At 54.9% G+C, this 15,884-nt stretch overlaps 1 protein-coding gene across 4 annotated transcripts in view; it reads left to right on the top strand.

Moving 5' to 3' along the window:
* PCDH1 (protocadherin 1) overlaps positions 1-10,973 on the top strand; it is a 28,374-nt gene extending 17,401 nt beyond the window's left edge. For 3 of the 4 annotated variants that reach the window (XM_035287230.3, XM_035287215.3, XM_078361735.1), the window contains exons 4-5: positions 3,623-3,842; positions 6,942-10,973. In XM_035287230.3, coding sequence (XP_035143121.1) covers positions 3,623-3,842; positions 6,942-7,336 — 615 coding nt within the window. In that variant the 3' untranslated portion in view covers positions 7,337-10,973. Of the gene's footprint in view, positions 1-3,622; positions 3,843-5,129; positions 5,169-6,941 lie in introns of all 4 variants that reach the window. The other variant, XM_035287222.3, reaches the window with a different exon arrangement.
* Positions 10,974-15,884: the final 4,911 nt, after the last annotated feature.

Here is a 15,884-nt window from a genome sequence, read left to right as displayed (position 1 = left end):
AGTGATGCAGCCAGATTCAAACACAAAGCAGGCAGTTCTATTATCTATTCTGCTATAAAAAAGGGGTTCTGTGATGAAGTTAGTTTTGGTAGTAAGAGATTCATGATTACTATTAAATTCAACTATTTAATTATTATCATGATTACTATTTAATTCAACTATTAAAGGCTCTGTAGAGTCCTCCAAAAAAGGGGGGAACCTGTTAGACGTTGTTTTAATTTTAATTTAATTTTTTTTTTTTTTTTTTTGAGACGGAGGTTCGTTCTTGTTACCCAGGCTGGAGTGCAATGGTGCGATCTCAGCTCACTGCAACCTCCGCCTCCTGGGTTCAGGCAATTCTCCTGCCTCAGCCTCCTGAGTAGCTGGGATTACAGGCACGCGCCACTGTGCCCAGCTAATTTTTGTATTTTTAGTAGAGACGGGGTTTCACCATGTTGACCAGGATGGTCTCGATCTCTTGACCTCGTGATCCACCCGCCTCGGCCTCCCAAAGTGCTGGGATTACAGGCTTGAGCCACCATGCCCGGCCTTTTAATTTTTATTTTTTTGAGACAGGGTCTTGCTCTATCGCCCAGTCTGGAGTGCACTGGCACAATCTTGGCTCACTGCAACCTCTGCCTCCTGGGCTCAAACAATCCTCCTGTGTAGCTGCGACTACAGGTGTGCACCACCACACCTGGATAATTTTGTATTTTTTGTAGAGACAGGGTTTTTCCATGTTGCCCAGGTTGGTCTCAACTCCTGAGCTCAAGCGATCTGCCCACCTCAGACTACCAAAGTACTGGGATGACAGGTGTGAGCCACCATGCCCAGTCTCAATTTTGTTCACCTCTTGAGTTTTCTGAATTTATTTCACCATATTGCCCCTCCCTTCCTTTGACAAGCACAGTATGTGAAAACTACACAGGACATGGAAATGGGCTTCTGGAAGGAGAAAGTACAACTCGAGCCAACTTGTCAATGAGGAGCAGGATTAGGGCAGGAGGGTCCCCTGCCTCCTTGCAGGGTCACTGTGTGAGCAAACTCCTGCGGCAGGAGTGAACCAAGTTGGAGGCAGGGAAAGGGCAGAAAAAGTAATATTCTGGCAAGAATGGAGGGCATAAGAGAAAGCTGAAAGACGAGACTGGAAGAACTGTAGGTTGTAGAGGACATAGGAGCCAAAAGTACTTCAGAAAGAAATAATCCCTGAAAGCTCATGAGTGTTTTAGATGAACTGAGTGTTAGAAAGTTCACTGGAATATATGGTGGGCTTAAAAGGGCATAGAGATGAAGGTACAGGACTGAACCTCTAAGGTTTGGACTGATGGTGGCAATGGGGGTGATGGATGGATAAATTTGGCCAAGGTTAGGGTGAAAGAACCCACAGGATTCAAGAGATAAATGGATATGGGATAGGGATGGGGAATGAGGGGAGAGCTCCCAGGACTTCCAGGTAGGCATCAGCCTTCTGAGTCTGAGTAATGGGACAGTGATGAGATGACTGCCCATATAGAAGCTAAGTGAAGAAGAATTTTGTCTCAGACATGTTGAATCTTAACGGCCAGTAGGCAGAGCCGATTGGAAATAATCAGCAAGTGTCTAGAGCTTCAGGACTCAAAGAGTTTGAGAGAGATTTTTGATCTGGGCTTTTATAATTTGATAGTCATAAAATTAGAGGGAACATTAAGTGTTGGGTGTAACCCAACCCTCCATTTTACAGAAAAGAATCATGGGAAAAGAGACGAAGCGACTAGCTTAGTAGGCAGGACCGAAGCCCTCAATGACCAGGTGTGGGTTCTGCAGGACGGTGGGGCTGCTGGCCAGTATCCTGAAAGAAAACTGGAAAGAGAAGCACCAACAACCGTGCTACCCGTGCCCCCCAGACCCTGTGGGCCCTGTTCACCCCTCCACCAGGTGGGCAACATTCCTTTGTAGCCTCCCAGATCCAAAAGTCCATGTCAGGTTTGGAGACCTTATCAGTCATCACCCAGACCCTTTAGTGTTTTAGATCAATACAAGGATCCCAAGAACGATCGCTTATTCCTGAAGATGAGGGGAGCCATCTTCAGGAATGGGGATAGTGGGGAGGCAGTTCTGGACTACCTTCCTGGCAGCTCCAAAAATCCTGTCCTGATAGCCTCTCCCACCCTAGCTGCCTTGAATGGGGCTTTAGGAGGGTAAGTCTACAAAGCCAGGGCCACCTCCCCTGGCCATCTTCATAACCTATCCAGAGTTACAGAGTAAGACAAAGCACTGCCAAAGTCTTGAAGGATTGGAAGGAGCTTGGAGACTCATCAGCAGGGCCCTGGGCTTGGCTGTTTTCACCCCTGGCCTCCAGGGGCCCTGGGTCTGCGCCCTCCACAACTCCTAATTTCTGGTTGGCAGAAAAATCTGTGGCAGTCCCAAGTGGGTATTTGGGCAGCTGGCTGATTGTGCCAAGTGCCAAGTTAAGGTTGCCAGGTTCCAGGGCTGATCATTAACCTGTGGCAGGCCTACAGGCCTGCTGGCTGGGAGCAGCCTGTCACCATTCCACTCCCCCGACCCCCAGTCCCCAGTCCCCAGTCCCCAGTCCCCAGTCCCCGGTCCCCAGTCCCCAGTCCAAGCCTCCAAGTCTGGCTCCTCATCCAGCTCCTCATAACCGGCAGCCCTCCCAGAAACTCCTTCCTATTTCCTGGAAGGAGTCTCCTTTTGAGACCAGCTTTCCTAATCCCTAATGGGTGCCATGCCCTCCCCACCCCCAACCCATATCCAGGCTCCTGGCAGGGCCCTACCCTCTCCAGTGAATATTCTATTTCCTGATCAGGAAGACTGGGGAGTTTCCATTGTTCTGCTTTGCCCCCTTCCCCCAGGTGCCCTGGTTTGTTATCAGGCTCCTCCCTCTGTTTTTCACTCCCAGATCTCTCTGGAGAGGAGTGAAATGGGGATGGGGGGCTGAATGGGAGAGGCCTCAGCTGGGAGTCCTGAGGCTGCTGCAACATCACAAACCAGGGATGAGGAACAGAGGATAAGAAAGGTTGGCCCTCATTTGGAAGGAGACAGTGGCAAGAGCAGTGAGACAGGTGAGGAGCTGGAGTTTGGAGGGTGCTGTTTGAAAATGAGGGAACTGTTCTGGTATTGGTGAGCTGTTTGGGAGTTAGGAATCTGCTGCTTTTAGGAAGCTATTCTAGAAATTGCAAGCTATGCTGGTGTTTAGAGGCTGTGCTGCAATTAGGGGAGTAGGGTGGTATCATGCTACTCTGGTATTGGGCTCTACACTGTATTACAGGCCATTTTGGGATTAAAGGGAGGCTGTGCCAATATTGGGAAGCTGGGTTAGAGCTAAAAGGGTTGTGCTATAACAAATGGTTGCACTGGATGAGGGTTATTGGGGTGGTGCAGGGGCTATAATAACACTGGGGCCTGCGCTGTATTGGGACTTCCACTATGTGGACTTGGCTGTACAAGGAGCTGTCCTAGAACTTAGGAGCAGTCTTCTACTGGGGCCTGTGCTTTTGGGAGGAGTGTGCTGTGCTGGACCTGGGTCCCTTCTTGGTTGCTGTTGAGGCCTAGGGAGGGTGGTGCTTGGCTTGTACTAGGGCTTGGTATGGCGGTGGGCCCTGTGGGCAAGCTGGGTGGTCAGTAGTGACAATCTCTCTCCCTGCAGTTACCTCACCGCCGCGTCACCTTCTCGGCCACCAGCCAGGCCCAGGAGCTGCAGGACCCATCCCAGCACAGTTACTATGATAGTGGCCTGGAGGAGTCTGAGACACCATCCAGCAAGTCATCCTCGGGGCCTCGACTCGGTCCCCTGGCCCTGCCTGAGGATCACTATGAGCGCACCACCCCTGACGGCAGCATAGGAGAGATGGAGCACCCCGAGAATGGTGAGGCACAGCACCATGTTCAGGGCACCCCAGGAATAAGTGGAAGCCTGGGAATGGTGACGAGGCCCTAAACAAATCCTCCTCTTTTTCTTTTTTTTTTTTTTTGAGATGGAGTTTTGCTCTTGTTGCCCAGGCTGGAGTGCTGTGGCACAATCTTGGCTCACTACAACCTCCACCTCCCAGGTTCAAGCGATTCTCCTGCCTCAGCCTCCCAAGTAGCTGGGATTATAGGCATGTACCACCATGCCCAGCTAATTTTGTATTTTGAGTAGAAATGGGGTTTTGCCATGTTGGACAGGTTGGTTTCGAACTCCTGACCTTAAGTGATCCACCTCCCTCGGCCTCCCAAAGTGCTGGGATTATAGGCATGAGCCACCGCGCCCAGCCGTATTGAGTTCTTATGTGTTCAGTCATCATCGCCATGAGGAGGGCTTTCGGGTATACACACATTTGATCCCCAGAACCACTCTGTGATCTGAGTGGGTTTATGGCACCCACTTTATGATGGAGGAAACCGAGGCTTAGAGAGGCTAAGTCACTTGCCCAAAGTCATACATCTAGAAAGTGACAGACCTGGGAGGGATACAAACCCAGGTTTCTCTGACTCCAAAGCTATTGTATCCAGCCATGTTTACACTGCCACCTGGGAACAGGGACTTGAGCGTGGTGGCCAGAAGGCTCATATAATGGTGAGGAAGCATTGAGGAGGTGGGTGGTGGTCCTCTAATGGATAGGAGGGCCTTGAGAATAGAAAATGGGCCCTGGATGCTACAGGGGTCTCAGAGAACGCTGTGACAATCCACTGGGGAGAGGAGTGGGAGAAGGTTTGGCACCTCTTTGAGGAAGAGAGGCAGGAGGTCTGGTGAGGAGAAAGACCTGACTGGGAGGGATTTGGAGGATGATGGCAAAAGGGAGGTGTGAGCTGGAGCAGAGATCAGCATGGGAATGGATGCTGAGGTATGCTGTCAGAAAGTGTGTGTGCAGTGTGGGTGCTGTGCACATGCGTGTGTATGTGTGAAGGCGTCCATAGCAGCCTGTGGAGGAGGAGAGTGAACGAGCTAGCCCCTGAGATGGAAAGACTCTAACTTGGAGCTGTCCTCGGGTTTCATCCACTCCCTTAATTTAAAACCTCCCTTCCCCACAAAAGATGGAAGGTTTCATTCCCCTGCCTCAGGCACAGGGCCCTTGTCTAACCTCCCAGGCACTAGATCTCAGAGTGTCCTCCACCCCACCCCACCCCTCCATACGTGATCTCATGCCCGTCTCGTCCTTTTTGTGCCCGCGCAGAGCCGGCTGGCCGGAGCAGGCCCTGAGGCAGAGTGCCAGGTATGTGGGAGCTGCTCTGGGGTCTGGGGTCTGTGGGACTCTGCCCAGCACCCAGCCTTGACCACCCAGTGCCCATGTTCTGCTCTGAGCTATGTTGGGACCCCCAACTCTGCTCTGAGCTGTAGAGCCTTGGCACTTTGAGGGTTAACAACAGAGCTGTCCCCTCCTCACCTGGCACTGGCAGGAGGCCAAGCCAGGGTGGGTGGTGCCAGGGGAGCCCCTGTCCCAGGCAGTGTTGCTCAGCCATGTCCCTGGGGGGGGTCACTGCCTGGTGCTGTCCCTGAGCAAGGGCAGGACAGGGACAGCTGTGACAGGAAGTGCTCGTGGCCCAGCCGTTCCCATGGAGACCCCCGCTGCCCAGCAACTACACCGGCTACTGCTGATGTCAGGCAGCCAACTCCTGTTCCCGTGGGTGTTCTGGGCAGGGAGCCGGGGCAAGGCCAGGGGTGGTGGATGGTTTAGGGGCCAGAGTGAGGTGGGGAGGGGCTGCATGAGCGTGCTTGTGGATGTGAGTATGTGCCTCTATGTGAATACCCCACATAGAAGCTCTCCCTTCCCCCTGGCTTTAAAGCAAGGCCTCGCTGTGCTGGGGGAGGGTGGGGGTTCCAGGACCACTGGGAGCATGTGAGGCTTGAGGGGGTTCTGAAGGAAGCCATGTGCCCAATTTTATCTGACAATAGAGGTGCTCACTATAGTAGATTTGTGCATCCATGACTATCTATGTGTGTGTAAGAGAGGGAGGGAGAGAGAGAGATTGATTGTTTCCTTCAATGAGGATGGGGGTTTCCTCAACCCTGCCTGAGGATAGATTTGGATGTTGAAGCCAGTCTGAAGATAGAGGAGGCAGTACTTAGATAAGAGTGTGTTTGTACACCTGAGGCCAAAATTGGTGGGTGTGTGAGAAGAGCACTGTAGGGTAGGTGAGTCTGGAAGAAATGTGTCTATTTAGGGTTCAGTGGCTCACGCCTGTAATTCCATCACTCTGGGAGGCTGAGGCAGGAGGATTGCCTGAGCTCAGGAGTTCAAGACCAACCTGGGCAACATGGCTAAACCCCATATCTACAAAAAAAAATACAAAAATTTAGCCAGGTGTAGTAGTGCATGCCTATAGTCGTAGCTGCTCAGGAGTCTGAGGTGGGAGGATCACCTCAGTCTGGGAAATTGAAGCTGCATTGAGCCAAGATCACACCACTGCACTCCAGCCTGGGTGACAAGAGTGAGAAAAAGAGTCTTGAAGAAAAAAAAAAGGATAAGGCTGGGCCCAATGGCTCATGCCTGTAATCCCAACACTTGGGAGGTCGAGGAGGGTGGATCACCTGAGGTCAGGAGTTCAAGACCAGCCTGGCCAACATGGTGAAACCTCATCTCTACTAAAAATCCAAAAAATAACCAGGCATGGTGACGGGCACCTGTAATCCCAGCTACTCGGGAGGCTAAGGCAGGAGAATTGCTTGAACTGGGAAGGTGGAGGTTGCAGTGAGCTGAGATGGTGCCATTGCACTCCAGCCTGGGTGACTCCACTCTGTCTCAAAAAGAAAGAAAAAGAAAGGATAGATACTGTGTGTGTGTGTGTGTGTGTGTGTGTACAGTAGGTGGATGGTGGGTGTATATGTGTCTATTCGAGGGTGTGTATGCCTGTGAGTTGAGTGGTCAGGAGGAAGGGGCGTGTACCCCTGTCATGAGGCAGATTTTAGGTGCCAGTGGGAGGCCATGACGCAAAGCTTCGCAGACGCTGTATGTCTGATGACTGTCCTTCCCCGCTCATTCCTACAGACCTTCGCCCTTTGCCTGATGTCGCCATGACAGGCACATGTACCCGGGAGTGCAGTGAGTTTGGCCACTCTGACACATGCTGGATGCCTGGCCAGTCATCTCCCAGCCGCCGGACCAAGAGCAGCGCCCTCAAACTCTCCACCTTCGTGCCTTACCAGGACCGAGGAGGGCAGGAGCCTGCGGGCGCCGGCAGCCCCAGTCCCCCGGAAGACCGGAACACCAAAACGGCCCCCGTGCGCCTCCTGCCCTCCTACAGTGCCTTCTCCCACAGTAGCCATGATTCCTGCAAGGACTCGGCCACCTTGGAGGAAATCCCCCTGACCCAGACCTCGGACTTCCCACCCGCAGCCACACCGGCATCTGCCCAGACGGCCAAGCGCGAGATCTACCTGTGAGCCCCCTTCTGGCCGGCCGGCCCCCCTCCCCCAGCCGCCGGCCAGTTCCCAAATGAGCCCATTCCAGGGCCTCACTCTAGACCCTTTCAGCGTGGACTTCCTGGCCAGGGCCCCAAGTTGGGGGTAACACTGGCCTCATGACCACGCTGGCCCTTCTCCCATGCAGGGTCCAGGTCCTCTCCCCTCATTTCCATCTCCCAGCCCCTAGAGGCCCCTTCCCCTTTATGGGGCTTCCCCCAGCTAATGCCCAAGAGGGCTCCTCTGCAATGACTGGGCTCCTTTCCTTGACTTCCAGGGAGCACCCCCTCAATTTGGGCAGATAGTGGAGTCAAGGGTGGGCAGCACACTCCTAACTCATTGTTTCCCTCATGGCCGACCAGGGCGGGGATAGCACGCCCAATTTTAGCCCTGAAGCAGGGCTGAACTGGGGAGCCCCTTTCCCTGGGAGCTCCCAGAGGAAACTCTTGACCGCTAGGGGCTCCCTGAAGGGCTTTCGTTACCAAAGGTGGGGTAGGGACGGGTGGGTGGGAGTGGAGTGGAGGCCTCGTCTTCCCTTGCTGCCCCTGGGCTGGCCCACCTGCCTGCCACATGCCCACGTCTAGTCCCATCTGGGCCCCCCTTCCCTGCTGGTCATGCAGTGTCTGTATATAAGGACCTTGGAATGACGTTCCCATTTCTGCCTGATTTGCAACTTTTATTGTTGATGTTGTGTTGTCTTGGGGGACCCCTCTGGCGGGGAACCTGCCCTGTGCCCCCTCCTCCCTGCCGCAGTGCCCCCCCAACCCAGGCCTCTATTGTTCCATGTTGTAAATACCCCTGGGGCCATGGTGGGATGGGGGTGCAGGCCAGGAAAACAATGGGTGGGTGGGGGTGGGGACGGGGGTAACATTTGCCTATCAGCAGAGCTGGGCTTTTATTTAATTTTTTTTAAAAAATACAAATCTCTATTTTTTTGGAACTGTTGCGCTGTGCCCTGGGGGGGATCCCCGCTCAGGCTGGCCTCCCACATCCAGATGAGCATCACAGAGGGGCCCTGAGGCTGTGGGGGGCAGCTGGACAGGGGTGGGATGACTGTGCCTCTGGCCTGGTTGGGTGAGTTGGGAGCAGGAAGGTTTGCTCAGCGGGTGGCTGGGTGCTGCTCCTGATACAGGGGGCCTGCATCCTGCCCCCTCCCTGCCTCCCCAACCCCCAGCCCCTGCCATGACTGACCCGTCAGCCTGTAAAACCACCATTGCCTTGATCTCAGGGGGTGGGAGGGCTGCCTCAGGGCACCCTGGGCTCCAGGCCCCCTTCTTCCAGTTGGGCTTCCCTTTGCCAGGGTCAGGGGTCCCATGGGGGAGGAGGTAGGGAGGTTGGGGGGCAGAGAAGCCCAGTCAGCCATGATGAGGTGGAGTTCTTTTCTTCACCTCAGGGGGCCAGGGTGTAAGGGGTGTCCTGCAGAGCCCCCATCTCCCACTGTGGCCATCTCAAAGCCTCAGCCCCTCTTCCTTCCAGAAACCCCCACTGCCTTGGCCCATACCTCTCCAGCTCCCTAGGGGCCCAGGCTGGGAGGCTGGAGACTCAGGGTATGGCCCTTGCTTGACTTAGTCTAAGCTTGGGGAGGTGGCCCAAGTGTGGGAGGGGTGGGTACAGGCTGCTGGGTCGTCTGGTGCCTTTGGGAGCTGTGCTGCTGGGGTCTTGACTCCTGTACCCCAAAGACCCCACCCCCACCCAGGAAAAGCCAGGGGGCTGAAGAATCACCCTATTCTCTGCCCCTTACCCCTAACTTGGCTTGGGGTGACAGTGCTAGGAAAGAGAGCATTGTTAGGCTGGTAGCCCCAGCATACATAGCCCTTCTATGGAGGGGAAGGGGTAGAGTGGGCTGGGGTGGCAGCAGCCAGGTCTAGGGGTTGGCCAAAGGCTCCTTTCCCTGGGGGAGGCCCAGGAAATGGGCAGGGGGCTTGTTAATGAGACAGCCCTTTTCCCCTGCACAAACGGGGCAGGTGCAATAGTCTCAGAGTTGGTAGTATTGGGTGCCCAGCTGGTGGGGCAGTGGCCTCAAGGATTGTCCTGGGTCCTGGAGATCAGGATTCTGGCAAGAAGATTGTATGAGGCCCATCTGCTTGGTGGAGAAGGTGGTCCAGACAGGCGGCATTCCTGGGGTCAGTGGACTCCCATTGGAAGCCCCTGGTGGCCTGGGTACCCTGCCCTGGTCTTAGAGACCCCTGAGCACTGAGTGGAAGGGCAGAGGAGCATTTTGCACAATGGAGAAGCCAGAAGAAAGAGGTGGCCCAGATGGCTGGGAGGGCTGAGAAGCACAGAGCAGAAGCCCTTCCTACAGGCAAACACAGAGCCCCTATCCCCCTGGTTGGGGCCAGGGCACTGCATCTGTTACCAACTGGGCACTGGAGAGATGAAACCAAAGGTGGGCAGGGGATGGTGACAGCACTGGGGACTACACCTGTGGGTCCTAGGTCTGTGAAGCCCCTCCCCAATGCCTGTGTCGTGTACAGTTTTATGTACCAATAGGCGACATTTGGCCAGAGGAGAGCCCCCCTCAAACCCAGCCTGACCCAGTCTGTGTCTTCCTAGAGGGGACCTAGTCGGTCCCCATCCCCCTACTTCAGGGCATGTCTCTCAGTAGGGGAAGGGTATATGGGGACATATTTCTCTCCTAGGGTCCCTGAAGCATGTCTCACATCACAGGGTGGGGGGAAGTTCTCTGGGCATCTCTCACCTCTGGGGGCTCTCTAGGCCCTATCTCTCCCCTTGGGAGTCTCTGGGGGACATGTGTTCCCACTGAGGACCACGGGAGCATGTCTCGCCCGCTTATCCAGGCTCTCTGGGGAGCCTGTTTTCCTCCCAGAGTTCCTGGGAGTACTTAAGGCAAGTCAGTCTGGGGCCATCTCTCTTCCCAGGGAAGGGGGCTATCTCTGAAGCATGTCTGGGAAGGGATGTTTCTGGCCCTGCCCCCATCTCTCCTACGGGGTTTCTCTGCCCTGCAGCACTTTGGGATGAGGCTGGGCATCTCTGAGTTGTCTTTTCTCCTAGGGGCCCTGAGATACCTCTCTCTCCTGAGGGTGGGGCCTCTGGAGCCATTTCTTCCCTGGGTTGGGGCTGTCTCCGGGTGTTGGGAGGGCTTGTGTTGGCCATGAGAAAGTCTCTTAAGGGGCCTCTCCACTGGGGACTTCTCCGGGAGGGGGGACTGTGTCTCTCCCACCGGGTTTCGGGCGGGTGTGTCTGCCCATGGGGAGGGGAGACTGGGTCTCCTCGGGTTACCTGATTGGGGAGGGGGGCCGTGTCTCTCTCGTGTGTAGGGGGGTGGGGGTCGGGGTGGGGGGTTTTGGGCGCGTCGGGTGCCCACATTGGGGTCGTGTTTCTCTTGGTTCGTGCCACTTCCCACCGCCTCGCTCCTCCCGGGAAGGGCCCCCTCCCCCACCCCATCCCTGGCGCTGCGAGCACAATCCCGTTGATTTGTAATGATTTCTGTCTCTTTCCGTCTTTCTCTTTCTGACCCCCCCCAACCCCCGCCGCGAGCATGCGCAGGCACCGCCCCTACCCCCTCCGGTTCGGTTCGTTTCCGGTTTGTTTGCTGAGCTGTCAATGAAAGACCCGTGTAATTATTCCCGAGCTTTACAATAAAAGTGTGAAAACCGGACCCCACTCCGCTTCTTCCGGGTCCTCGGGCCTGCGTCCCGTGGATAGTAGGAGCTAAATCTGGACCTTAGAAAGGGCTGGGGGACGCGAAGGACGAGACTGAGACTTGCACTGGTGTTAATCGGGGATGGGGTCGAGCTGACGCGGACTGAGGACAGACCCCGAGTCCATACACCTCAAAGTGACCCCTGCTAGCTCCGCTGGGTCCGACCTGCTGTGAGCACCCCTTTCCCCCAGAACTCAGGTGCAGGACGGTGTGAGGGTGGCTGCCGAGGAAGGTTGTGCTGCGCTGCCTTCTTCCCCCGGCGCCTCCAAGACGTGCAATCGTTCCCGGGTGTATCCATTCCCACTCCCCACTCTTTGGCAACGAGTGTGAATTGCGGAACTGGATGGGATAAGGGGCGGGAGACAACTGTCTGTCGGGTTCTCCCACGCTCAGGAACCAGAATTGGAAGTCGATTTAGGGGACGGCAACCGAAAAGGTCTCAGCCTCGGTCTCCAACTGCGCTCCCCTCCCCCTTTCCGGGCTTGATCGGCCTCGGCCTCCTCCGTCCGGCTCCCGGGTAAACACCGGCTCCGGAGAAGTCGGAAAACAGAGACCGGATCAGCAGGTTCCCGGCCCCGCCTCCCGGGGCGCTGCTCCCTCCTCCGACCCCCACCGCGTCGCGCGCTGTTGCTGGGCCCGCGTCCTCGCTCCCCGGCCCGGTGCTGTGTGGGCCTCGCTCCGGACCCCGAGGTCGGTCCAGCAGCTGAGGGATTAGCCGAGCGCAGGGACTAATCCCGGATGAGCCTCGTGTAAACCCGGATCGACCGCGGGGAAGGCGGGGGTTGCTGGCACCCCTTCATCCGTTCCCCAGATGTGGAGCATCGCGGGGCCTAGAGCCCACCCCGAGGCTCCTTGCTGCTTTCGGAGAGACCCAAGTTGGAGCTGCCGTTGGGGGCGGAGCGGGGCAGGGAATGAAGAAGGGAAGGCCGGATCAGACGCGCCGAGAGCCTGGCGGCGGGGTGACGGGGGTGTGGGGAGGAAAGGCACAGGTTTCTTGGGCAGGCTTTGACTCAACAGGGTTAGGTCAGCTCCCTACCTCAATCTGCAACCCCAATCCCCCCACCTATCTCCAGTTACAGAATCACAGATCCTCCCCGCTTCCGGTGGCTGTGGCAACCCTTCCCTAAACCTGAGGCCTCACCTCTTTAGGAGAGGCGCTGAAACAGCGGGGGAGGGCCCCACATTGTCTCCACCCCGACTGGACCCGGCAGTGGAGGCTGAGGAGCTCCTTCTGTCAAGGCCTAGCCCAGGAAAAGATGTCAGGAGTTAAGGAAGTTGGGGGAGATGAGGTGGCCGACTGGGTACCAGAATCCTGTCACTGCTTGATTTACTCATTCTAAAAACATTTCCTGAGCCCCTCCCATGTGCCAGACCGGCACTGGACCCCAAGAATGACATACAGTCTCTGTGGGAAAGGCAGACAGGTAAACAACGACCATATCTTTTATTCGGCCCTGTCTTGAGCCGGAAATTCTGGCAGGAGACCCAAAGGCACAGTCTCCTCCAAAGTCTAGAGGCTTCCTGGAAGGAGTGGTGCCAGAGCTGAGTTTCAAAGGGCAGATAAGGGATAGGCTACTCAGGAAGGAGTCGGCCTTGCAGTCTGAGAAGAAGTGTGTGCCAGGGTCTGGAGGTGGAGGAGAAGGTGAGGTGGCTCAGGAGGGCAGGAGAAGTTGGAGAAGAAGGCAGGGGCCAGAACTAACGACCTGCTGGTCAACTTAAAGTGCTTGGATTGAAGGGTTGGGGAGGAACCATTTACAGATTTTAAGTCTATGAAAGAAAAGGTCAGATTTACATTATTCTGGATTCTGTGTTCCTTCCTTCCCTGCCCCAGGTTTCTCTGGTGATGCCTGGGTTGGGAGTGGAGACACACAGGCAGACAGACAGGAAGATGAACCAGGTGCAGTTCAGACTAGTTAAGAATGGTTTCTGGCCAGGCGTGGTGGCTTACGCCTGTAATCCCAGAATTTTGGGAAGCCGAGGCGGGCAGATCATGAGGTCAGGAGTTTGAAACCAGCCTGGCCAACATGGCGAAACTCTGTCTCTACTAAAAATGTCAAAATTAGATGGTCGTGGGGGTGCACACCTGTAATCTCAGCTACTTGGGAGGCTGAGGCAGGAGAATCTCTTGAACCCGGGAGGCAGAGGTTGCAGTGAGCCGAGATTGCGCCACTCAACTCCAGCCTGGGCAACAGAGCAAGACCTGTTCTGGAAAAAAAAAAAAGAATGGTCCCCACCTTCTATCACACTTGGAATCAGAGACCTATGTTAGAAATCTGGCTGTACCTCCTTCTAGTGGCATGACCTTGGGCAGGTGACTGAGCCTCAGTTTCTTCTTCTGTATGGTGGGGAGAATAGCGCTTACCATTACTGAAGGTTATCGTGGGGCTTCAATGAGAACATTTGTCCACTCTTTTATTTAGCACACATCTAACACCTACTAAGTGGCAGGCACTGTGTCAGGTGCTGAATAAGACAGGCATGATGCCTACTCTCTCTCCGGGAACTTACATTCTAGAGGAAAGACAGACAATAAACAAATAAATGAGATAATTATAGATTGTGTTAAAGTGCTGTGAAGGAAACAAACAGTGGGACATGAGGGAGGGTAACTGGAGGTGGGGAGGGAGGGGCTGCTTTACCCTGCCTAGCTGGGGAAGCCTCTGCAAGGAAACTGAAGGCTGGCCAGTGCACTCCAGCCTGGGTGACAAAGTGAGACCCTGTCTCAAAAAAGAAAAGAAAGAAAGAAAAGTAAAAGAAACCCTGAAGGTTTATAGCTTAGTAAAGAACATTCCAGATATAAGGAAATTGCAGATTCAAAGGCCCTGAGGTGGGAGAAAAAAGCATAGTCTGAGTACTTACTCTAAGATGCTAAGCTTCCTGAGGGCAGTTACCTGGATCTCTCTTTTCTTCTAACCTGGGCAAAGTGAGGATGATGGAGGGGAGTTTCCATCCTGCTGAGGCAACCCCTTTCCCTCCACCTCCATCCTCTGGAGCAGTATTGGGGAGATGTGGGCCTCATCAGTCAGCCCATCTGTCCAGCTTAATCTTTCAGCTGTTCTATAGCTGCCCCCAACCCCCCTCCCAGTGTCAGGACAGGTCTCAGCCTACTATTTTCCCAGTGGGTTCTGGGGCTCCTAGTTCTCTTGGGCAGGAGGAGCAGAATAGGCCCCTCCAGAATCTGCCAGTCCAGAGCCTAGATGAAACAGAATTTAGGATCTGACCTGCAGGGGCTGAGGGGAGGGTGCTTCCCAGAGGAAGATGGCCAAGGGGTTTATGGGGTTTAGGCCTTTTGGAATCTCCCCCTTGGCCTGGGTCTCACTTGAGGGAGGCAGCCTGGATCCCTGTCTGATTCCCCCTCAAGGAATGTTTCTTGGAACATGGATACATTTCACACAGCCGCCCGCCCCTGCTACAGAGCGCACACGGCTCCTCTCACACACACTCACACACCATCCAGCTGCACCGTGCGTCTCCATGGCAACCAGTAGGCCTGGTCCACGGATGTTAGAAATAAGTGCCAGAGGAAGAGGAGAGAGAGAGGGAGAGGGAGAAGAGAAGAGAGAGAAGTACAGAGACTTAGAAAGATAGCCTTCCAAGGAGACCCCTACCCTTTTCTTATACCCCCTGCCAGGAAGAAGTGAGTGGATTTGGGCCCTGAGGATGGAGGAGCTCAGGGTGGGAGCTAAGCAGTAGATTAGGGGCTGTCTGGACACAGGTAATGGGCACAGTGGGCAGTGAGGAGTGGGCAAGATCAAGGGAACTTCTCTTGACAGTCTGGTGTCTTGGGATAAGAATTCTTGGTCTAGCCAGGCGCGGTGACTCAGGCCTGTAATCCCAGCACTTTGGGAGGCCGAGGCGGGTGGATCACAAGGTCAAGAGATCGAGATCATCCTGGTCAACATGGTGAAACCCCGTCTCTACTAAAAATACAAAAAAGTAGCTGGGCATGGTGGCATGTGCCTATAATCCCAGCTACTCAGGAGGCTGAGGCAGGAGAATTGCCTGAACCCAGGAGGCGGAGGTTGCGGTGAGCTGAGATCTCACCATTGCACTCCAGCCTGGGTAAAAAGAGTGAAACTCCGTCTCAAAAAAAAAAAAAAAGGAATTCTTGGTCTAGGTGAAAAAGGCAGAGGCGGGGGGTGGGTGGGTAGGGGTGGGAGATTTGGGGAAGCTACTTTCCCTTCTTCCCCGCCTAATTGGCTGTGTTCAAGCCGGAAACCACCTCTTAGTCACTTAGTCTAATTAGAATTGTACCGGAGAAGACAATGGGGGAGGGGAAGGAGAAGCAGGGGTGTGAAGGGGGAGGGTGGGTGGAGGCAGAACTGGGTGAAGGTGGGGATGGGAGTTCCTTACACCACCTGGCATCCATTCTATTGCTACCCAATGGATGGGGTGGGCTGTGACTATACAGGCTGATGGGTCACTCTAACAGCCCCCCAGCTGCCACTAGCATCCCCTCACGCCCACCTGCTTTCCACTCTGCCCCTTCTTATCTGTCTCCTATATTTATCTCTGTCTCTAGTTCTAGCTCTCACTCTCGCTCTCTCCTGCTCACCCTGTCTAGCTCCTCACCTTCCTTTCTCTCCTTCCTGGGAGTCTCCTAATCTCTGGCCACCAATGTTTGTCTATGGAACAGATGAAGGACATAGGGTTGCTGATCTGGGCCGAACCACTGGGGAATGGAGGAGGAGCAGGAGGAGGGGATTATACTGAGAGGAGCCCTGTCTTTGGGGAGAGAGAGAGTAGGGTGGACGCTGGCCTGGCTTGACTCCCCTGCCACACACCCACACAGGTCAGGGTGTGTGTGAGTTTGGTCTCTGGAGCTGGATGGGCTGACTGTCTCGGACAAGTTACTTAACCTCTCTG

Source organism: Callithrix jacchus, chromosome 2 (assembly GCF_049354715.1).
Source record: "Callithrix jacchus isolate 240 chromosome 2, calJac240_pri, whole genome shotgun sequence".
Classification (NCBI taxonomy): Eukaryota; Metazoa; Chordata; class Mammalia; order Primates; family Cebidae; genus Callithrix; species Callithrix jacchus.
Note: the sequence above shows the minus strand (reverse complement) of the source record. Positions and strands in the feature narration are given on the sequence as shown.